Consider the following 22,884-nt stretch of genomic DNA (forward strand, 5'->3'; position numbering starts at 1 on the left):
CCCAGTGTTATCTACTGATCCATATGCTGTCTGAAACTTATTGTCTGAATGCTATTAATGATAGAGGTGCCCGTGTCTCCCTTTAAGGCAGAGTTGTGTCCAGTAGTCCCCGAGTTGTTGTTGCATGCTGGGGTAGGAGCCTTGGGAAAGGAGGTACTGGATACCAACCAAATGGTGGTCACGCACTGCTAGTGTTCTCAATTCTGTTACAGATCTGGAGAAGCGAAAGAATCCCGTGTGTCATTTTGTGACTCCTTTGGATGGCTCTGTGGAGGTAGATGAGCATCGGCGTCCTGAGGTATGTCAGTCAGGACAGGATCCTTCTTCACATTGTAGGCTAGCCTGGTTTATTTTGTATTCAGCTTAATTTCCTTCAGTTTGCATTAATGCTTCCTGTGTCTCTTTACTTCTTGTTGTGTTAGTACCATAATATACAGTATAAGCCCTCAAAAGTTTCTAGCCTACGTGTTCCTTTTTACCCCATTGCGTTCCATGTGTGTCCAGTATGGAATGTGACATACTAGCCTCTTAGCAGGGTTCCAAAAACCCTGGCATTCTACTGAGAATGCTGGCAGAGGAGGGATGGAGCTGAGAGTCAATTTTTCCTCCTTCCTCAACCAGCATAGAAACCAGGCATGTTGGCAGGGGAAGGACAGATTTCTTTGTCTCGTCTCAGCCAGCCCACTCACTTATCTGCATACAAATATTAGAAGTTCCTGTATACCAAGTGAAACCACTATGCATCTAACTCAGTATGCCATGCCATGAACTGAAAAACTCCAGCCTGCAGGGGTTGGTGGATATGGATGTTGACCATGCTAGTTGGAGCATTCTGGGAGTCCAAAACATACCTTTTCTAGGCTCTGCTGTGTGAGTGAATATATACTGTATATATGCAAGTATTATGAGTTTTCAGTAGAGTCCAGACATTAATTCTCTATCCTCTTTTGTTTCATTAGCCAACCTGAATAATGCCTCTCCCCATTTCTATTACTATTTTCTTAGGCTATTGCTACAGAAGGGAAGTATTGGAAACGACGGATAGAAATAGTAATCCGAGAGTATCACAAGTGGAGAACCTACTTCAAAAAAAGGGTATGCTTCTTTGCAGCTGGTATTTTAGGATGTAAGGAGTTGAGGAACTTACCAGTGAATTGATTTCTGCAAGCATGAAAATGTTCTATGTGTCAAAGAACTGAGTTGTGAAAGCAGAGAAGAAAAGGGTCAGTAATTAAATTGCATTAGTTGAAGTCACATGCTGTAGAACAATGGTAATGTTTGTTCTTCTTCATGCATTTTCTTGTCACTCATATAGCCTTGCCTCAAGTGGGTAGCTCCACGTGGGATAATAAAATCATAGATTTAGACACCTTTGATTCAAGCCAGTAAGAATTCCTCATAAAAATGGGTGTTTTAGGCCCTGATCACTCTAGAACATGCTTCCCCAACCTGCCTTCTGAATCTTTGTTGAATACTTCTGAGCACCAGGTTGATCTCCATCTCTTCTCTACCAGGGTCAGAAAGCCTTGTCTACAATTGTGCGGTTGTGAAAAAACATTTTTGAACTTTTGGAAAGTACCAGTTTGAGGAAGGTTGTTCTAGAACTATAATGTAATTTTGAAAACCCTTTTTTCTTCTCTCTCACCAGTTGCAGAAACACAAAGATGAAGACCTTTCCAGCTTGGCCCGGGTAGGTGTCAAATTTGCCTTGGTTTTATTTGTTCTGGGAAAGGGTCCTCAAGACTTACTTTAAAAAAAAAACAAAGCTTGGAGATATATCTTGATACTGATGAGGGGGAAATGTGTCTTGGTGCTTAAAGACGGAATATAATTGCAGATTTTCCACCTTTAAATGCCAAATGTGGTGTACTATAACTTGCAAAATAATCCATGGAGGTAGATGATTTCATTCAAGCACCATTTTTGCCCAGCAAAAAAAGTGGTCTTGATTCTTTTGGGCATCAGTCCCTATTAGCTAAGTTCTCACTGGCATCAATTGCCAAGCCAATTGGCATGCCTGTGACTTAGCTGAAAGGTGTCAGAATTGTACCCTGGAAAAAAATGTATCCCAAAATCACTCAGGGTGGAACATGTTTTGTAACTCCTTTCTCATCTTAACTCTCCTCTCAGTTATAGAGGATCACTGTGTTTTATGCCTTGTGGACGCCTTGCTAGCAGCCCCTGACCCTCTTGTTTAACTTTTTCCTTTCCTCCTCCACAGGATGACGATATGCTCCTCTGGCATAATGAGAGCTATGGCAGAGAGACACCAGTCCCTATGGAACTGGACTCCCTCTTTAGCACCGACATGCTTATGTCAGAGTTACCAGACACCCTCTTCTCTACGCTGTCATCTCACCAGCCGGTCTGGCCATGTCCCAGAGAGATAGGTAAAACCTTGGCCTTTGCTTTGTCCTGTGTAGAGAACTCATTTTCAGAGATCAGGCTTGCTGCTGCTTGCTCCTTCCATTTTTTAAAAAACGGAAAAGAACTTTGCTCTTTTGTTTCCAAGTCTGCTTCCTGTTGACCACTGACACTGAGTGAGCGTGTTTTGCAAGGACTAGGGCATCCTACCCTGAAACATTTGTGCAGAGTTCTTTTTCATTAACACTACCACGCACACCCCACAGGCACATCTGAAACTGAGGGAGGGATTTTCAGGAAGACAGTTCTTATTTTAATTCAGCAACGGCCTGAATTCACTCATAGAAGCATAGGTTTAAAAAAATGGAAAATTTGGTGGACTTGATTTTAAATCCAAAGCACTGGGTCTTTTTTAAATCATTTGTATCCAGCATAATCGTCTATGGACCAGTGCTGGTCTGCAAGCTATTGGTTGCCCATCAGGAGTGTACTATTGAAGGAGAGGGTAAAATGAGTTCATTGCCCCCCCCCCAAAGAATTCTTGCCAGTGAAATTTTCCTTCAGACCCCAAATTTCTAACTTTGCACTAACTTAAAAAATAGAACATTTAGAAAAAGAGTTTAGACCCCCAAAGAAAAGGACCAAGGAGAGTGATCCACAACAAATAAAAGGGTTTGAGGTGTGAAGGATTATCAGTGCCTCACTCTTTAGTATTTTAGGAATTGGGGGACTGTAGAAAAATTTATTTGCAAGAGGGAGAAAGAATGTGGTATGAGTCTAATAAATAGTTGGTTCTAAAGAGGATGCTTTATTCATCAGCGGTTCTAAAAAGCCTGACACTTTTGATTTTAGAAAACCCTTGATGGGAGGGTGCCCAGTGTATAACAATATTCCATTCACAGAAGACTTTTCCATGATAAACTTTCTACAGAGAGAAATCTAAAAGGAAAATTAAAATTGGTTGCCCTGTTGCCTTAGTCAAAAAAGTTAGGCTTTCCACCTTTGCTTGGGAATAACCGTTGAGAGTCTTGCATTGCTATAAAGGTTGTGCATTTTAAGAAGTAGGTGTTATTTGGGCCAGAATACATTTTAAGCCTTTCAGCTGTCATGGGACTCCATGTTTTTATATGCTACAAAAGACTAGAGCATCTGCTCTCTTAAATTGATCCCTTGGAGAGTAAACCATCTTCCCATTTGTTCCATCTTTAGACTTGTCTTTTATTCAGGCCACTTTCTCCTTACTGCCCAAGTTTACAAGAGCTTCTACTGATGTTTCTGTGCTGGGGGGTACTCTCTTGCTCTCAAGGGCTACAGAATTTTTCACTTGGCCTTCTCACTTTTGTCTCTGAAATTTGAAGCACACTTAGGCAATGCTGACATGATTCAGCCAGGACTGACCCCTCTCCAACCAAACTGCATGGATACTTTTGAACTTTTTCAAGGTAAGAATCTTACAGAAACAGTGTACTCCATTTTCTGCTGATAGCGTTTGTGCACATGTGTACAAAAAAATTCCATTCCACTAATATTCAGGTGTATTGCTAACTTTCCCAGTGTTGTTACTGGCAGTTAAAAGTACAGCGCCAAATCAGGAAGTCATGGTTTTATTTTGTTTTTTTACACAGACCTCAGGGGTGTATCATTTCATGTTGCAGGCAGGAGTTTGCATGTGTGAATGCATTCCTTTCCAATTTAGCAAATCTCTTGGCAACAGAAAATTTATCACATGCCAGTTTTTTGTTCACAAAGGAACAGAAAATTGCAAACATTCCCTGATATGAACACCCACCTGCAGCTTGACATGGCACAACCATCACCTTGCAGACAAATAGGCCTTCCTTGGAATGAGGATTACTATATCATCATCTTTATTTTGCCTAGAATGCTGTGATTGTACATTTATTTAATAAACTTGGGAAAGATTCAGTAGAAATGTTTAGAATGACTTCTGTTAAGCCACTCATCTGCCCTGAGTCCCACCTATGGCTCTGGTTTTTTATCTGAAGGAACTCTCCTGTGACAGATTCCTTTTCTAGATTGGCCCTGCAGTTCCACCCCTTGGGTTCCTGTCACTTATCTTGCCTATTTTCCACCTCTTAATGCCTTTCTGGATTGGATGCTTGGGACTCAAGGTGACCCCCTATGTGGACCAATGGCTGTGTTTTGGGTGGGTTCACGGTGGTAGACATGAGGAGACTCTCTACCAACTTGATAGGGACAGACAGAGACAGTTGAGAAAAAAACAAAAACCAAATTAGTGGAAGTTTATTAAGACACAGCGAGATGCTGCATTAAACTCTGAGTTACTTCATCATTCACAACTCCACTAAACCATAGTCAGTTTTTTCATCTGGCTGAATATCCTGTCTCTGTTGCCACCTTTTCTCTCTCTAAGCCATCTTCCCCCTGTCCCTCTGCAGTCCCTGTGAGAAACAAGCCTCAGTTTTGTATCCTTTCTCTCCGCCCCGTAAGTCACACACACACCACATCGCAGCACCAGGCTTGCTCAGCAGCTCCCTTTATACCTCCCAAATTAGAGGGACGTCTTTATTTGTAAATTAGCGCATTCCTTATTTTATGTCTTACATCATTTGTGTGCCAGATGCTCCTTTCTGCTTTTAATTTCCTCGTATGACAAAATAGCTTTCCACTTTTTAAAAGGAGAACTTCCCAAAAATGAAGCTATAAAATTAGTGGGGAGGATCCAGAAAAGACTATAATGTGTGTCGTACGTCCTCTGTTTTTTCTCAGAGCTTTTCATGTCAAATCGTTCCAGTAACTACTTCAGTGCCATCCCCATCTCTCCTACTGCCAGTTCTGCCATGGCAGATGCCTGCACTCATTCTTCCCAGGTAAGCATTGGGGAGGTAGGCCCTGCTTTGCCAAGAGAAAGTTCTGCGTTGTCCTTGCTGTCTTTCTTTTTCTTTTTAAAAGGAGGTCAGATGATTGGAAAGGCCTCTGTTAGTGACCACAGAGAGCCACAGCTAGTAAGGGTAGACAGTATTTCGGTAAATGGAACCAGTGGTCCAACTCCATAATACCGTTTTGTAGAATGATTTCCTAGATAAAAGCTGAAATCAGACAACTTTCCATTGTGAATTCTCCAAACTTTGGGCCTCTCATCAGCTGTTGGGAAAATGTGTGTAACTAGAACTAGATAAATATTCCCAGCAGACACATCCCACAGTTATCTAATGTAACTCTGAACAGCATGGTTTCTCTTCATCAGGAATTCACAATCCTTGGATGTACACATTAGAATCAGGTAACTAGAAATATTACAGCCAGGTTGAGGATGATTCTGCGTGGCCCCTTCAGTGTGGCTGTTTCAGTGCTGCCAATTCAGCTTGCCTGGTTTAGCATGGCCACTTGATTGTGGCCATTTCAATGTGGCTGATTGAATGCGGCTGTTTCAGTGCTGAACAGAGTGGATAATTCAATATTGCTCTTTCTGGATGGCAATTTGAACAAGCAGCTATTTTAGCGCTGCTTTATCACAAAGCTCATTTCAACATAGGCATTGGAGTGGCAAAATAAAATCCGATGAAAGGGGGTGAGTGGAGAAAGCAATCACATGAATGGATCAGATGCTGTCGCCCCAAAACATTTTTGAATGTTTGTTTTAATTGAAGAAGACATTTTTAAAGTGGCCAGATCTGGGGCAGGTGAGATGAATGAGCCCAACTGCTTGTTTCAATTGCTGCACTGACAGAGCAGCTTTGAATTGTCCATTTCAACTTGTGCTGAAATGGCCAACACACTGAAAGAGCAGTGTTGCACTTTATTGGCCATGCTGAAATGGCCATGCTAAACCAGCCACACTGAAGAGGCCACAATGAATTACCCCATTCCATGTGTATCTGAGGGTAATAGCTGTAGACTTTTCATTTTTGTTGTGGTTATTTGTAATGAGTTACAAAAGCATCCAGGAAAGAGATAGAAAATGAATGCATGTTTGTGTAATTTCAGACTTTCAGTATGCCACAAGTACTTTGTTAGTTGCAGTTTTGTCCTGCTCATCCTGCAAAGTACACTAGATAGCATTTGTGATGGGTGAGCAACCTTAGACCCTGGGGCCCCAATCCCAGGGATTTTCCAGATGCCCACACTCACTTTCCCATGATACCATTAATTTCTGGTTGCCTACCTTTTGTATGTTTCCCCCCTCTTTTAAAAGGTTGAAATACCTCTGCTAGGGTTTAATTACTGTCTGTAAAAGTATTAAACTAAAGTATGCTGTTATTTTTTTGTCCCACCCCTTTTACTCACTGCTGGAAGGAAGCACCCAAGAGGTGCTACCTTCTTTTCTGAAACTGAAGTTGTCTCTTCGGTGGAAAGCGGTTCTCTGTCCTTAACATAAATAGTCTGTCCTGATAGGGAGGTTAGACTGAGAGATTGTGTCCTTCAAGATCACTAAATGTGCTTGCTTACTTGTAAAACAGGGAGTTGAATGCCAATCTCCCCAGTACACTTTATCCACCACAGCATCTACAGCTCTCAGTTGCTTATAAAAATGGGTGAGATGATTGTGACTTCTGTAAGAATTATTTACGAGGCCAGCCAAAATCTGTATTGGAGCCTCAGCTAGGATATGTTGGTCTCTCCCAAATTTTTGCAGTTTTGGGAGTGCAAACATTAGGCCATGTTTAATAAACTCCCTCCTCACTCTCTTTCAGACTTCAGACCTCTCTCCAGGTTCTTTGTCCAGTCCACTTCCCCAAGTCAACCTCAGCGAAGGGCTCATCGCCACCCCAGTGCCTGCTCCCATCATTCCCAGTGTGGCGGACGTTGGTGCTGACCAGTGCCTCAACTTGAGGAGTGGAGGCTCTTTCCTGGAGCCACCCAGTTTCAGTTCCACACCTTCTCTGAGCAGCCAGACTCAGTTTCTGCCTTCCTTCCCAGATCTTGTACCGCTCCTTCAGTCTGGTGTCCCTTCTCTACCATCCCATTTGCAGCCGACTTCACTGCCTCTGGATGCTGGCATGACCTCACAGACACCCGTATTTGCTCCTTCAGAGCCCCCAAAGTTTGGGCTCTGCAAATCTTCAGTGATCACCCACACGGCCTCCGCCACACTGACACGTAATGTTCCTGCCACCACCTTCAGCCACAGCCAGGCTGGCCTTCTGGCAACCCAGCAGGCAGGAGGAGGAGTGCCTTGCAACCTGGCCCTTCAGACTGCTGTCACACAACGGCAACCTCTGCTGCAGCCACGCACAAACTTTGCCCTTCCCATAGCCAGCTCCGGGATGAGGGCCAAGAAGCCGCAAAAGATAGTGCCTGCCCCAAAGCCAGAAACTGTCTCCTTGGTGTTGAAAAATGCCTTCATTGCCCCAGGTGAGTGGTCCAGGCATCCCATTTTGCCATTTTGATAGGAGTCAAGATGTGGTCAGCGTTGCAAATCTGTCTCCTCACAAGGATGTCAGGATTCCTGTACAGAGGCAATGCTAGGGGGCAGGCCAGATTCTAGCATCTAGAAATATTGTTTCAGGTGAGCTCACAGATTTTGGATGTACCCAGTGGGAAGTTTGAAATTTGAACAACAGGCCCCTATAGGAACATTAACTCGATTAGGTCACATCTCAAATCCCAGTTCTCACAATGGCCAACCAGGTTCCTCCCACACAAGTCATGAAGGCTGCCAGAGCCACCTTCTGCTGTTACTCTCTAGCAGCTGTTGTTCTCTCTAATAACAGGGATCTAACTAATAATTTCACAGCCTTATATGCAGGTAGGGATGAGAAGGAATGTATTCCTGTTGAAAGCCTCCTTGGATTGTTGGAATTAATTGTACAATTATTTGGACCTGATTAATGTTTAAAATTGCCTCTGTGGCACCAGCTGGGGGGGGGGGGAAAGAACAGCAGGTGTGCATAGGCTGTTTGTGTAAGACATAAACCAAGGATGGGTGTCATAGTGCCATGGAGGGATGGGGATTTAGTATGTGGAAATTTGGCTTGCCTGGTGAACTGCAGACAGGAATGCCACAATGCAGGGAATGTACTTTTTAGTAGCCCAGCCTGTTAGGAGCTAAGCAGCCTGAAGTGGATTGCCCCCTTCCCATCAAAATATGTGCAAAAATATTTTATCTAACTTTTGTCTGAGCTAGACCTTCCTTGCAGAATGCATTTCTTGATATAACCACATTCTTTTGAACATACAAAGCTGCCTTGTACAGAGATGTTATTTTGGTCCAGCAAGGTCAGGTTTAGGCCAGTTAGCCCAGTGGCCTTGCTGGTTGGAACTTGCTGAAAGTGGTAGTCCAAAAGTAATATTTCCAAGTTCTGCTCCAGTTGGCATGGCAGAGGACTTTTGTCATCCCTCTTTTTCAAACTACACGTTGTGGATTGATTTTTGGATCTTCTGCCTATAGAACTTCAGCTCTCTCATGCAATGGAGGGACACTCCATCCCTCTGGGAGCAAGGTTGTGTGTGGTCTTCAAAAGCACTCAAGAGCCATGGCCTGGTTATTATACAGCTCTTCCAAGCTGTCATTCTTTTCTCCCATCTGGAGTAAGAAGCAACGGACCTGCTTCTGATGTCTCCCCAAGTTCAATTATTTAAGGGGTTTGAAAGCCTGAGCTGAATAGATGGATATAAGGTTAAGATCTCAGCTGCCTCCTCCACAATATAGTTAGCTTCTCAGACAGATTCCTATATATTTGTGATTTATTCCTATGTGATGTTGAGGTCACTGGAGAAGTGAAGATGAAAGAAGTGATGTTTGACTTTTAGTATTACCAAGTAGTAAATATACCTGGATTGCCCTGCTTACGTGGTGGGGCAACAATACACTTTCAGAATATATGTAACCAAATTCTGAGAGTTGCCCCCTGAACCTAATGGTACAACCATTTTGGCCTCTGGCATTTTGGCAAATTGAATTAACCTCTGTAATGTGGGTAATGTTTGTAATGCTCTTCACATGGTATCACAACTTTGTGTTTGTTTTCCCACCTGTAGTATGCCTCAAAGGTGTAGCAGTTCTAATTTCCCATGGGATGCATGGGGAATTAGCTCAGATTGGCTGTAACAGCACAAATTTGCTGACAGAATGCATTCTGCCATTGTGTTGAGAGCTTCAAAGGCCATTAGTGCAGCAGGAGTGACATGGCACTAGTCCCCATTCAGGTCTGTAGCTCCTCTGACTGAGAGTAGACCAACCCTCTCCACATTCCTACTTAAACTAGCACTGAGGTTTTGTACAACAAACCTGTGTACAGACAGCAGCCACAGCTTTTATTCTTTTTTACCTGCCCTGTCAAGCTTCAGATAGGCATTTGGTATATTCACCAGGTTAAATATTTTGTGCTTTTAAAAAAAAATGCTGACATGTTCTTTGGTTGTTGTTGATGCTTTTAATGTCAGTGCAGTGGACGGGGTAGTGGTTTTGTAACTGTCACATGGACCAGCCAGTCACCACCATGAATGGCTGACATCTGCTGAAACCCAGAAGCAGCAATTGCTCCTGAGGTCAGTTCTTCAAGGAAGATGGTACGTCTGGTCAACAAAGGATAATCGGAGGAGCATAGCAAGCTCACCACTCACTCAATGGCCAGCGTCCTGTTAGTAGCATCCGCAAGCGTAAGCTTCATTATATGTGCAGAGGTTTTTTTATTGAGTGCTATGTAACAGCCATACCCAGCTGACAGAGACAGAAGTGGAGGCCTGCAAGTGGAGCACAGGCTCATGCGCCTTGGCCCTGGTGGATGTGATCTACACTGGGCCTCTCTGTTCATTCCATAGTGGGGCCTGAGGTCCCAGTGTGGAGCATGCAGATGCCCAAGGCAGAACATGTATTGGGATGCATCATGTTGCACATTGCAGTTGCAAATAGGGCATCAGTCACGCACATTGAACAGTGGTCCACATATGTTCCATTGCAGTGGTACCCAGTATATAGACTGTGTAGTTCAAGTAGAATGCAACTCCACTGATTATTATTTATGTTACCCTGCAGCAATGTATGATATCACCTAGTATATGCCTAGCTTCAAACCCAGTCAGTCTGACTGACTCCTATTTGAGGTGCATTGCGGCATCTTTCCATGTTCTGAATGACAGCACAAGTCTTTTACAGACTAGATCTAAAGTTCTGTTTTACAGCATTTATAACAGTATGTTTAAATGCATTCACTGGGTATACTCTCCTTAGGCCACTGTTCTCTGGTTTTGTTTTGGGTTTTTTCCCTCTCCTGGTTCCACTGGTTCTGCTATGTTTTTCAGCGGCCTTTCAGGGACCGTCCAGAGCTGTGATTGTAACTCCCGCACCTATGAAAAGAGAAGGTGTTTTGGCCCCCAGGATGTCTCAGCCCAATGTTGTAATTGCACCATCTGGAATGCCCAGAGTAAGAAGGCAAACTTTTTTTCATGGGGAGGGCATGGAGGGCCACTGGTGCTGGGAACTGTCACTGTACAAGGCATGCCGTGCATTTTTCTTTCTGCATTTTGTTCCCAGGCACCTCGAGCAACAGAATTCCACAGCGGTATTCTGCTCAGCCCAGGCCAACAGTCTCCAAGTCCACAGACGGTCCCAGCTGCAGTTCCACATCTTTTTTCTCCTAGTACAATCCAGGATGTACTGGTGAAAGGCGAGCAGCCCCCTCCCCACAAAACCTGCTCCCAGGTGTCCTCACCCAGTAAGTGGAAGAAGTGTCGATCCTGGCATGAGAGCAGCCCTTGGGGTTTTTAAACGTCCATTGAGAGGATTGGTTAAACAACAGTACGTGTGAAAAGGCTCAAGGGGTCCTAGGAAACCACACACTAAACATGACTCAACAGTGTGGTGCAGCAGTCAAAAAAGACCAAGGCAATTTTAGGCTGCGTAAAACTAATAAAAAATTTGGTCTGTTAATTCAGTAAAATATGTTAAAAACCCTGAGCAATTTTAAAAAAAGTTTACCTGCCTCCTAAACTAGTATTGGAGCCAGGTAGATTTCCTTAGGGTGGGCATGGTCTGGGGCATAATAATCTAATCAAAAAACACCATTAATTCTGTACAAATATATTGGGGGGGGGGGAGAAACACATCACTTGTAGAGACGAATCAAATCACAGTTGGCTCATGGTGAGCCAGCAAAAATGAAGTAAACTTACTTTTGTTCATTCCTTTGTCGAGATAAATATAGCTCAACTGAATCATGAGATAGGTTAGATCTCTTTCTCTCTGACTGCTAGGGGCATAATAAATAAATCACAAACCCAATAATTGTGAACATACAAAGCATTCTTATAGTAAGTCAGACTGGTTTTCTATCCAACCCAGTACTGTCAACTCTGCTTGATGTCAGCTCTCTAGGGTCATGATCAGAGTATGGTACTTGGGTACCTTTGATCGTTTTGGTTGGAGGAACCAAGCTGGGGCCTTCTTGAAAGATCCTACTCACTTTACCAACTGTAGCTTCTTCCTGTGTTTATTATGTGTGCATCCATTATCCTAAAGAAGCATCACATTAAGGATTGGGGTCTCCAGGCATTAAAAGAGTGGGGAGGAGAGGAAAAGGCAACTGTGGCTCATAGGCATCTGATTGAGGATGGAAATCACATGGATACTCTGGCACAAGTGGTTTGCAAACTTTCTGGTTAATAATAAAATAATAATACGTTTTATTTATATTTCCCGCTTCTCCCGGTGGATCGAAGCGGGATTACAGTTAAAATATGTAAAACAACAGTACAATGCAAGGTAGCTAAGGATAGAAATACAATTACAATTAGTTCTAGTGACACTTCTTAAAAACCAAGTATAAAAACAATCTTCTACCTAAAACATGTGGTGTGCCAATTCTAATTAATATCTTGAGGTAACTTCTGTTACGGGAGATATTCTTTATAGGGAGTCAGGAGGGTATGCTAATCGGAAGAGGTAGGTTTTCAATGCCTTCTTAAAGGCATCCAAAGAAGAAATGTGTCGAATCTCTTCTGGAAGATTGTTCCAGTGCATGGGGGCCATAGCTGTAAATGCTCTTTGGTGAGTAGTTATTAGTCTCACTTTAGGATACTCAAGTAGATATTTCCCAGTTTTTCTGAGAGTGCGGGGTGGATTGTGTAGGGAGAGGTGTTCCCTCAAGTAACTCTGGCCCAAGCCATGTAGGGCTTTAAAGGTGATAACCAACACTTTGTATTGGGCCCGGAAGCTAATTGGCAGCCAGTGAAGAGATTTTAATACAGGTGTTATGTGGTCTGGTCTTGAAGTTCCAGCGACCAATCTGGCTGCAGCATTTTGAACTAGTTGAAGCTTCCAAACTTGGTACAAAGGTAGCCCCATGTAGAGCGCATTACAGAAATCTAGACGAGAAGTTACCAGTGCGTGTACTACTCTTTCAAGGTCCTTTCGATCCTGACAGGGACGCAGTTGACGTATCAGTCGAAGCTGGTACCAAGCACTCCTGGCCATCGTATCCACTTGAGATGATAACTGTAGAGATGAGTCCAGGAGTACTCCCAAACTGCGGACTTTGTCCTTTAGGGGAAGTGTGACCCTGTCCAGGACTGGATGACAAATCTCCCTGCCTCGTCCTCTCCACGTCGTCCTCTTTACACAGCCAAGGAGCTTGTCCACGTCATCGGTACTTACAAACTCAAAGTGATCCAGTGACCCTGTTTCCAGAGTCACTGGACACCTCTTCTATTGATTCTGACAAAAAGCCAGCGTCAACATCAGCCCTTATCTGAGAGATTTTATCGGCAAAAAAGTCATTAAAAGCGTAACAGCAGGCTGTAGTTGGTTCTAGTAAGGGGTTCAGGGTGGCCGGCAGTTAATTCCTTAACCACCCTGAACAGCTCTGCTGGACGAGACTCTGCCGATGCAATCCGTGCAGCACAGAATGAATTCTTTGCTGCATCGATTGCCACTCCGTAGGAATATAGCATGTTCTCGTGGAGTCTGATGGAGCTGAGCCAGCCTATTCACTCCCTCCCAGGCCGTAGGATGACAGTTATGGCGGGAGGAGCCTCTTTCTTCAGGCTAGTCCTTGATGGAGCTGGGCCAGCCTATTCGCTCCCTCCCAGTCCGAAATACTTGTTTGTTGTTCATCTGCATTGGCATCCCTAAACATTAAAGAGAATTCTGAAACACATTCTAATTCCATGTGAGACTGAGGGGTCATCCCTTCTCCCTCTGCAAACTCAGAATGGACCCTAGAAGGCAAGCAGTGTTCACACACTGCTGCATGTATCAGCGGTTGGTCAGAAGTGGTGAACAATCAGTTGTGTGTATGGTTTTTTTAGGGAAATCATAGCAGATGTTATTGACTATGTCACTGAGACAGACGGACAGATGTGCACACAAGCAGATAAACCCGTCAGGAACCTCAGATTAGAAAACCTAACCAAGCATATTTAGAATATTTATAGGGAGGCTGCTGCTTGCTCTTTTATTTGTCACCCAATTTTTTTTTCTTGTACTAGTTGTGTATTTTTTTTTCTTTTCCAAAGGCCGAGACTGTCAGCCCTCAGGGCAAGCCTCACCATGTACTTCAGAACAAAGTCCCAGCCCTCAATCCCCACAGAACAGTTGCTCAGGGAAAACCGCAACCAATCCTCAGATGACTGCCTTTAAGGTTTGTGTTTTACCCTTTCTCAAGTGTTTCAAAATATGTGTCGTGCTGAGCTACAGCTGCCATCATCCCCAGCCAAGCAGCCCATAAAAAGGATGATGAGGATTGGTTTGGGACTGGTGATGTACAATGCATGTATAGTTCTTTCTCGGAGATTGAGAAGGCAAGTCATTTCCTCCGAGGAGTTTACAGTTTAGACATAAACACAAGGAATGTAGGACAAAGGATGAGGAGGGAAACGGAGGCTGAATTTTGTTCATTTTAGTTGCAATAAGGCATTAGGATTAGGAGGCTGTTCCAAAGGTTTTACTCTTGATTGGCTGGTTGATCCCAGGCTCAAAAACCCCAAGGCTTGCTGTTGCTTCCGTTTGTGGGGACTGGCCCTCTGTTGCCTCGGTTCTTTGGTCTGTCCTCTCATGTCATGTGCCAAGTTGTTTGTGGAACCACTGGCCGAGAAAAAGGGTCTTCCTGGCACAGCTGCAATTTTCGGCTATTCAGGGAAGAGATGCCTCAATAGTTCAGCCCCATTTTTCTAATGATGAAAGCGAGACGGAAATGATGCAACTGCTTAATGAGTCTGATATTTATTTTCATTGGGACAGAATCGCAGGATGAAGCATATTTCAGCAGAACAGAAACGAAGGTTCAACATCAAGATCGGCTTTAGCACCCTCAACAGCTTGGTGTCAGCAAACTCTAAATCAGTAAGTTGCTTTTTGGGGATCCAGGAGTGGAATTTCTCCTCTCCCTTCTCCAACCCCACTGTGCACACTGCATGCAGTATTTGCCCAGATGAAATTGGAAGCTGTGTGCCAAGCACAGTTTGATTTGGCAACACATATTTTAGGGATGCAGTGAGTAGTTTTAGCTATTTTCTTCTAGCACAGTTTTCAAGCACTATTCACAATTCAAGACTTATTCAATGCAAAATTCACATGTGGGACTCTTCGTATGGAAAACAACATTTTCTGCCCAGGAAACAGGAAATAATAATATTTTTGCATAGAAAATTCTGTATTCTGGTGGTGGGGGACTATGTGCAAATTTTGCATTGAATAAGTCCCAAACTGTTCAGATTCTCATCAGCCACTTCATTGAGGTTTCCTGATATGCAAGAAACATGTTTTTAATGATCTGTCTAATATTTTCAAATATTCTTTCCATTCGTAGTATGTTTAAGAAAGAGTGTGTTTTTGCATTGTCCCAATATATATGTGTGTGTGTGTGTGTGTTTCGAATGTATAATAAATATTGGCTATTCTTGGGGGAGCAGGTGTGAGTATAGACACCTGCTCCTCTCAATGGTTCCTTGTACTTTTATTTGTACAACAACGTAGTGAGGGAGGTTAGGCTGAAAGTGTGAAAGCACCCAGGTCGCTTCATGACTGAGCGAGGATTGCAAGCCAAGTCTTCCCAGTCCTGGGCTGGTGCTGTTGACTGCCATGTCGGCTCACACATTTGCTGAGCTTAGTTTGAGTCCTTTGTGTGTCTGCTGCAGATCAGCCATGCTCTCACACTCCAGAAGACGGTGGAATACATTGCAAAGCTGCAGCAGGAGAGAGCCCAGATGCAAGAGGAAGCCAAGCGTCTCCGAGAAGAAATAGAGGAGCTGAATGCCACCATCATGTGAGGGTTAACAGTCCAGTTAGCATGCTCTCCCTCTGCTCTCTCTCTAGGACAGGATAGTAATAGGTGCCTGTCTAGTGCCATAGGTCAAATAGCTGCTAGTTTCCAAAACAGGTTGTAATGACAGTAAATAATGAACAATAGTAAGCAAAGAATTGAGGAAATTGGGGGGAGAGGATGTTGACATCTCGTTGCCATGTTTCTGCAGGAACTGGTTCCCAGTATACATCCTAGTTCTTTGGCATATAAATATCATCTGCTGGGTGTTGTAGCATTTCCTTTTAGTTAGGCTGCTTGTCCTGTCCTCCCTCTTTCAAAGTTGTCTAAGCTGTGAATCCAGGTACTGCACTTCTGTCCTGAATTTACTGCAGGTCAGTTTTTTGTTGTGTGGCTCTCTCCAGTTCCAAAATTTCAACTTTTTATGTTTCTTCCTTCTCTTGGGAAATGTTTTGTGTCCTCTTGTTTTCTCAAGTCTCATGATTGACATCCATACAGTTAACTTACTCTTAATCTACACCTGAAAGTGGTCAGATAGAGTACTTCATGTCACTAGGAAACTGGTCTCTCTTGTTATGGCTTTACCAGCTGTATAACTCTGATGTTTCAGCACCAGCAGTCTGCCAGGTGTTGTCCTAGATCCAGAAGTTGTCCCAGATCCAGAACCTTTCATGCCTTCAGAGTTTTCAGTATATATATATCAACTAGATGACATAGAACAGAGCAGCCACCAGAATTTTCTTAATCTTAAACTCAGACGAGTTGGAAACACAACAAAGCAGCACCAGTATTTTGGTGTTTAGTACCTGTACTCTGAATTCTGCTTTGTTTTTGTTTTGTTTTGTTTTCTTTTCTTTTACAGTGCAGAAGTCTCACCCCCTCTTTCTCTCTTTTCTCACCATTTGGAGAGAAAAATGTTTTGAGTTGTGCTCTTTTCTCATTCTCCAGTTCTTGTCAGCAGCAGCTCCCTGCCACAGGAGTTCCCATCACACGACAGAGGTTTGATCAGATGCGGAATATGTTTGAGGAATATGTTAGGAACAGAACTCTGCAGAATTGGAAGTTTTGGATTGTATCCTTTTTCGGCGTACATAAGCTAGGAAGGAGAATGTCTTCTGCTTCAAAAGTTGCAATTTCATTGCAAAAGTAATTTAATTTATGTTGGTCTGCCTCAAAGCCCTTGTTGTGTATCTCCAGGTAGGGTCATTGCTTTGGCCCTTCAGTAATAGTGGTCTGTGTGGAACTCAAGAGGGCCCACTCAGTTCTTTATTTCAAGCAGAGTTGGAGAGCTGGTCTTGAAATAGCTTGGCACAGGTTTTTTAGAAGCCTCAGCCACTCAACTGTAGGCTGTTTTCATGATCATTCCATTGTTGTTGTTAGTTGCCATCAAGTCGGCTTCACCTTATGATGACCATATAAATGAGAGAACTCCAAGATACCTTGCTATTAACAGACTGTGCTGGTCTTCCAGCTGCAGCTCCTTCTCTTTGCATAACCCAAGAGCATTAGAGTAGCCTTGCTGCATTCACCAAAGTCCTCTTAGGCAAGCCTTCAGGCTAGCTTTTAACATCCAGGTGTTAAACCAATGCAGCTTTCACAAGAATATGAAGTTTCAGAATTAAGCAGTTGGAAGGTGAACTGTGCCACTAGATTGGTTCCCCCTTGTGCATGTAGACTTTGGACTCCATGGACCAGTAAGCCACACTTTCGGCAATAGGCTATTTTCCAGTGAAGAAATAAACTGATCATAAGGCGACCCACTCTTAGGGGAGTTGGGTCATCCGTCTTGGGGGAAAAAAGCAATTTGCGTCATCCAGAAATTGCTTTCTAAAGAGCAGCTGAGCATATTGTGCTTTCTAGGTCTAGGGATTCCATTAAAAGCTTGAAAGGATTTTGTTATGTCAGTGGGAGAGACAGCTCATCCGAAGCCTTGATGTCAAACGATATATAGAGGAGTGATGGGAGGAGGGGGTTCTCCAACTTCAGCTAAGATGATAACTTCTCACTTCCTCTGATTTATATCAGAGGCAACTCTGACAAGAGCAGAGTTTTTGGTTTAGCTTTGTGACCTTCTGTGTATCATGCATACTCCACCTCTGTGACTTTTACCACATGGGGAAAACCTTCTTGAGATAGTCAAGCATCTCTATAGTAACTACCAGGCCATCTTCCATACAAATGGTATGAATTCTCAGCCACTTCAGATCGGGGAAGGCACCAGACAGAGATGCCTGTTTTCCTTGCTCCTCTTCACACGTAGCACACATAGTTAACAGCTCCTTTTCAGAAACTCAACATTAAATTTACAGTGGAACCTCACCATAGGCGGGCGCGCCATACACAGCCTTGAGCATACGCGCTCAAGCCGCGGTGCGCGGGGCAGAAGGGACGGCGCGTCCCATTCAGTTGAATGGGCGCGTGCGCCCATTGTGCCGCGTGCACTTCTGCGCTGCCGTGCACGAGCCCCATTGTTTACAATGGGGCTCGCGCATAGGCGGAAATCACCATACGCAGCGGGATCTAGAACGGATCCCCCGCGTATGGCGAGGTTCCACTGTATTTGCAAATTATCTTGCACTAACCAGTATCAACCCATCTCAAGACACTACTGCATTGCTTAAAATCATGAAAGAATTTGGAGATATATCAGTTATGAAAATCAACAAGTTGAAACCTAAACATTTTATGCCTCAATATGTCCCAAAAATAGCAAAACCATCTTCCTAAAGCCCTGGAAATGCCACCTAGTTTCATCTAATAAATATGTGGGCGTAAGTATTCCCAAATAGCCAGGTGAAACCTTTTCTCTTAACTCCAGTCTTCTTTGAACAGCAAAACCTAAGAAACAAGGCAAAAATATTTAAGTTGGTTGGGAAGAACTGTGACATTCAAATCATACTGTTCCCAAAATTTGGACTCTTATTGCAGGTACTATCAATAACAATTCCTAAGGCGATAAAGTGGCACAAACTAAGAATAACAATGTTGTTATTACCTGGTTACCCATTGAATGTGATAATCGTGAGTGCCCATGTCCAATCTGAACAGCGGTCCTTGAATGAGAGAATTACAGAGGAAGATTGGAGAGAGAAACAGCAGAACTGGAATTTATCCTCAGACTACAGTTCAACAATTGGTTGAACAGAGATAATGGTTTCCTGGCACACTACACACATTTCAACACTATCTGAGGGTGCCCTTGACCCATTCATCACATCTCTCTCTGTTTCCCACACTACATTTCAACACTCATTCAAATGGTTATCTACTCTCCTTGGCTGCTTTTGTCCCCAAAAGACCATAATTAAAACAGTACTTGCCACCTCATCTCCATACATACAAGGTTTTGAATTTGAATTGATAGTCTCACACCCAGATGGCTTATATAGGTCTGTCTCTGCATTTTCTATTCCAAACATGCATCTGATGAAAGTTCATGCTAGCATCTTCTTTCATTTAGTCTCAAAGGTGCTGTGAGATCCCTTTGCAAGTCTGAAATCGGTAATCAGTAAGTGAAAAGAGGTTATTAAAAGGGACAATATCACCAATATAATATTTAATGACTGAATCAGCATTTCCTGAATGTGAAGGTCTAAACTTGAACTAATGATCGCAAGTATGAAGTCGGTGACTTAACATGGAGTGCTATATAGAAGAAACACCAGTAAAATCATATCCTGATACTAAAGATCATGCAGTTAAACCCATAAATATCTAGTCTTTAACCCAACGGTGACTTAGGCTGTATCTGCAGAAATAACCCTGTTTGACACCACTTTAACTGCCAGTGTGTATTTAGTCTTCTTTCTTAACTCTCAAATCATTGTGCAGTTCAGCATCATCATTAATCCCTTGTTTGAAACATTCAATGGAATGGTGTCCACAACCAGCTTAGATGAGTTGAACCAGACGGCATTGGCATGGGTGGACCAGCACTGCTCCCTTCCCGTTCTGAGACCTAGTAAGTAGGAGGTGGCTCTTGATGGTAGATTTTCAAGGGGAATTCACATATTTCCTTTCAGAACATAATAGCAAGAACCTGCTTGAACTCAATCTGTATTTTTATTTTTGCAAATTGGTCTTCCTCTCTCTCATGGACAGAACTCATTCTGTATATTAGATATGGAAGAGCATCTGAGCTCTATTGCTGATCTCTCAAAATCCCACTCATGTCCCCTTCTGAGGACAGCTTTTGCTAGACATGGTCCTCGCCTTTTCCATTGTGGAAAGCTGCAGTAGTAGGTGATCCAAAGCATAACAAACATGTAATGCAAGGAAAAGGAGTGGAGTGGAAAAAAATTGCTTTGTGTTGACATAAAGGGTTTGGGACCAGTGTGAACAGATACTGTTTCAGTACTGATCCTAACTAAGTATATAGTCCACTGAAAACACCACGATATGCAGGATATACTTGTCATAGGTACTTCAATTTATTTATCAAAGTTATCTTTCCCTTTGTATTGTTCAGACATCACAGTAAACCGTGATTTATTGTCACAGGTCCTAGGGCCCATATGTTCCTCCCTTACTCTGAATGTGGCCAGAATGTCATTAATCATAACTGTGGTTTTGGTTGTGAATGTAAAATCAAAACAATGATCAATCAGAACTGAAAGTGACAGATTCTCATCTCATAGTTATCCCTCAGTTCAAGGCCCAGGAGTTCAAGGCTTATCTAGGCTCATTTCTGATATACAGCTGTTATGGACCAGTGTTGGAGAGAACTTCTTTAGGTGAATAGTTTAGTAATATACGACATTCTATATACAGCATAAAATTGACTACAGCTGGCCCTTATTATCCGCAGGGGTTCCATTATGGGGTCAACCAATATAAAAAACCACAGGACCTCAAATCCCATGCTTTTCAGTGGCCGTGTGTGTGCATGGCCATTAGAGATAATGGGGCTTGCGGTCCACAGGTGCTTTAATTTCTTTATGCTGGAAATGTCAGTCAGAGTTGAGTACTGTTGTGATGGATTTGCTTTGAAGCCTACCCAGCAGTCCCAAATCTGGTGCAGGACAGTAGCAATAATAATAATAATAATAATAATAATAATAATAATAATAATAATAATTAATAATAAATTTTATTTCTATACCGCTTTTCCAGAAGATCAAAGCGGTGTACAGAAAATTTAAAATCAATTACAACACATCATAAATAGATAAAACCAATAACAATATACAATCTAAAATCTAAAAACAATAATTTAAAAGGGTGAGGCAAAAAGTTGATAGGATCAAAATACTTTAGTTCATTTTCCAGAGGGGAAGGCTTGGCAGAAGAGGAAAGTTTTTAGCCTCTTTTTAAATATTTCTAGGGGGGTGATCAGGTGGAGTTCCTCGGGAAGACTGTTCCAGATTTGTGGGGCCGCTACTGAAAAGGCCCTCTGGGATGTAATAGCATATTTAAATGATGGAATTTCTAGCAAGTTCTTCCCGGTTGTTTGAGTGTGTGGGGCGGATTATATGGGGAGATGCGGTCCCTCAAGTAACTCGGGCCCAAGCCATGTAGGACTTTATAGATAATAACCAACACCTTGTATTGTGCTCGGAAGCGAATAGGCAGCCAGTGCAGATCTTTCAGAATAGGTGTTATATGGTCAAACCTGGAAGCACCAGTGACCAGTCTGGCAGCCATATTTTGTACTAGCTGAAGCTTCTGGGCTTGGTACAAGGGTTGCCCCATGTAGAGCGCATTACAGAAATCTAAGCAAGAGGTTACCAGAGCATGTACCACAGTTTCAAGGTCCCTTTGGCCCAGGTAGGGTCGCAGCTGGCGTATCAACCGAAGTTGATAGCAAGCACTTCTGACCGTTGCATCCACTTGAGATGACAACTGTAGAGACAAGTCCAGAAGCACTCCTAAACTGCAAACTTCATCCATCAGGGGAAGTGTGACCCTGTTCAGGACAGGTGAATAAACTTCCTTCCCCGGGCCTGGGGAACCTATTACCAGTACTTCCGTTTTCTCTGGATTCAAACTGAGTTTGTTTTCCCTCATCCAGCCCATTGCCAACTTCAGGCAGGCATTCAGAGGAGAGACCCCATCCTTAGTCACTGAATCAGTCGGGGACACAGAGAAGCATATTTGGGTGTCATCAGCATACTGATAACACCGCGCCCCGTGTCTCCAGATGATCTCTCCCAGCAGTTTCATGTAAATGTTAAACAAAGTGGGGGACAAAATAGCTCCCGGAGGGACACCAGATGTGAGTTCCCTCTTAGAAGAGCAACTGTCCCCCAACTGCACCATCTGGAATCTGCCCAAGAGGTAGGATCAGAACCACTGGAGTGCAGTGCCCCCTATGCCCAACTCTCTCAGGCGTTCCAGAAGGATACCGTGGTCAATGGTATCGAAAGCCACCGAGATGTCCAAGAGCACCAACAAGGTCACACTTCCCCTGTCAGTACCCAGATGGAGATCATCAACTAAGGCGACCATGGCGGTCTCAACTCCATAACCCGCTCTGAAGCCAGTTTGAAATGGGTCCAGATAATCAGTTTCATCCAAGACAGCTTGGAGTTGGAAGGCAACCGCTCTCTCGATCACCTAACCTAAAAATGGCAATAGTGAAACCGGCCTATAGTTGTTTCTTATCAGGGAGTCCAAGGAGGGTTTTTTGAGCAACGGTTTAACTGTTGCTAATTTTAAACTAGATGGAAATTTACCCTCCCTTGTCGATGCATTAATTATGCGTTGCATTAATGATGTTACAGCATCACCACCCTGGGCAGTCAGCCAAGAAGGACAGGGATCAAGAGAGCACGTCGTCCTCCTAACACTTCCAAGAAGCTTGTTCACTTCATCGGTACCAACAAACTCAAAATGATCCAGTTTAATGGAGTCCACGAAAGCTCTGGACACCTCTTCTATTGTCTCTGTTGAAATGCCGGCGTCGAGATCAGCCCTTATCCGAGAGACTTTATCTGCAAAGAAGTTGTTAAAATCATCACAGCAGGCCTTAGATGGTTCTAAAATAGGGTTCAGAGTGGGAGGAAGCTGAATCAGCTCCCTAACCACCCTGAACAGCTCTGCTGGACGTGACTCTGCAGACGCAATATGTGCAGTGTAGAACGAGTTCTTTGCTGCACCCATTGCCACTCCATAAGACTTCAAAAGAGCCTCATGGAGTGTCTTGTCGGCTAAGTGCTGGTGTCTCCACCAGCTGCGCTCTAGTCATTGTGCGGCCCGCTTCATTTCCTGAAGATCTTCCGTATACCAGGGTTTCTTATTAGAAGCGGGCCGGAAAGGACGCTTAGGAACGATACTGTGTATAGCCCTGGAGAGATCATTATCCCAGATGTTAGTCAGGGCATCAACAGAGTCACCGTCA

The 22,884-nt window shown here is 43.4% G+C and overlaps 1 protein-coding gene across 5 annotated transcripts in view; it reads left to right on the plus strand.

Moving 5' to 3' along the window:
• Positions 1 to 22,884, plus strand: part of LOC149290050 (MLX-interacting protein-like) — a 55,492-nt gene that overhangs the window by 25,651 nt on the left and 6,957 nt on the right. For 2 of the 5 annotated variants that reach the window (XR_016277275.1, XM_089489786.1), the window contains exons 3-16: positions 213 to 298; positions 1,006 to 1,095; positions 1,649 to 1,690; positions 2,222 to 2,390; positions 3,723 to 3,806; positions 5,116 to 5,216; positions 7,041 to 7,701; positions 10,591 to 10,712; positions 10,823 to 11,003; positions 13,801 to 13,925; positions 14,525 to 14,626; positions 15,421 to 15,548; positions 16,494 to 16,617; positions 19,377 to 19,506. Coding sequence is in view for 2 of the 5 variants with exons in the window: in XM_089489786.1 (XP_089345912.1) it covers positions 213 to 298; positions 1,006 to 1,095; positions 1,649 to 1,690; positions 2,222 to 2,390; positions 3,723 to 3,806; positions 5,116 to 5,216; positions 7,041 to 7,701; positions 10,591 to 10,712; positions 10,823 to 11,003; positions 13,801 to 13,925; positions 14,525 to 14,626; positions 15,421 to 15,548; positions 16,494 to 16,617; positions 19,377 to 19,506 (2,145 nt within the window). In the remaining 3 variants the exon portion in view is untranslated. Of the gene's footprint in view, positions 1 to 212; positions 299 to 1,005; positions 1,096 to 1,648; positions 1,691 to 2,221; positions 2,391 to 3,722; positions 3,807 to 5,115; positions 5,217 to 7,040; positions 7,702 to 10,590; positions 10,713 to 10,822; positions 11,004 to 13,800; positions 13,926 to 14,524; positions 14,627 to 15,420; positions 15,549 to 16,493; positions 16,618 to 19,376; positions 19,507 to 22,884 lie in introns of those variants that run through there. The other 3 variants (XM_089489787.1, XR_016277277.1, XR_016277276.1) reach the window with 3 other exon arrangements.

The sequence above is a fragment of the Sceloporus occidentalis genome, unplaced genomic scaffold (assembly GCF_023333645.1).
Source record: "Sceloporus occidentalis isolate IW3139 unplaced genomic scaffold, rSceOcc1.0.p SCAF_41, whole genome shotgun sequence".
NCBI classification, from domain to species: Eukaryota; Metazoa; Chordata; class Lepidosauria; order Squamata; family Phrynosomatidae; genus Sceloporus; species Sceloporus occidentalis.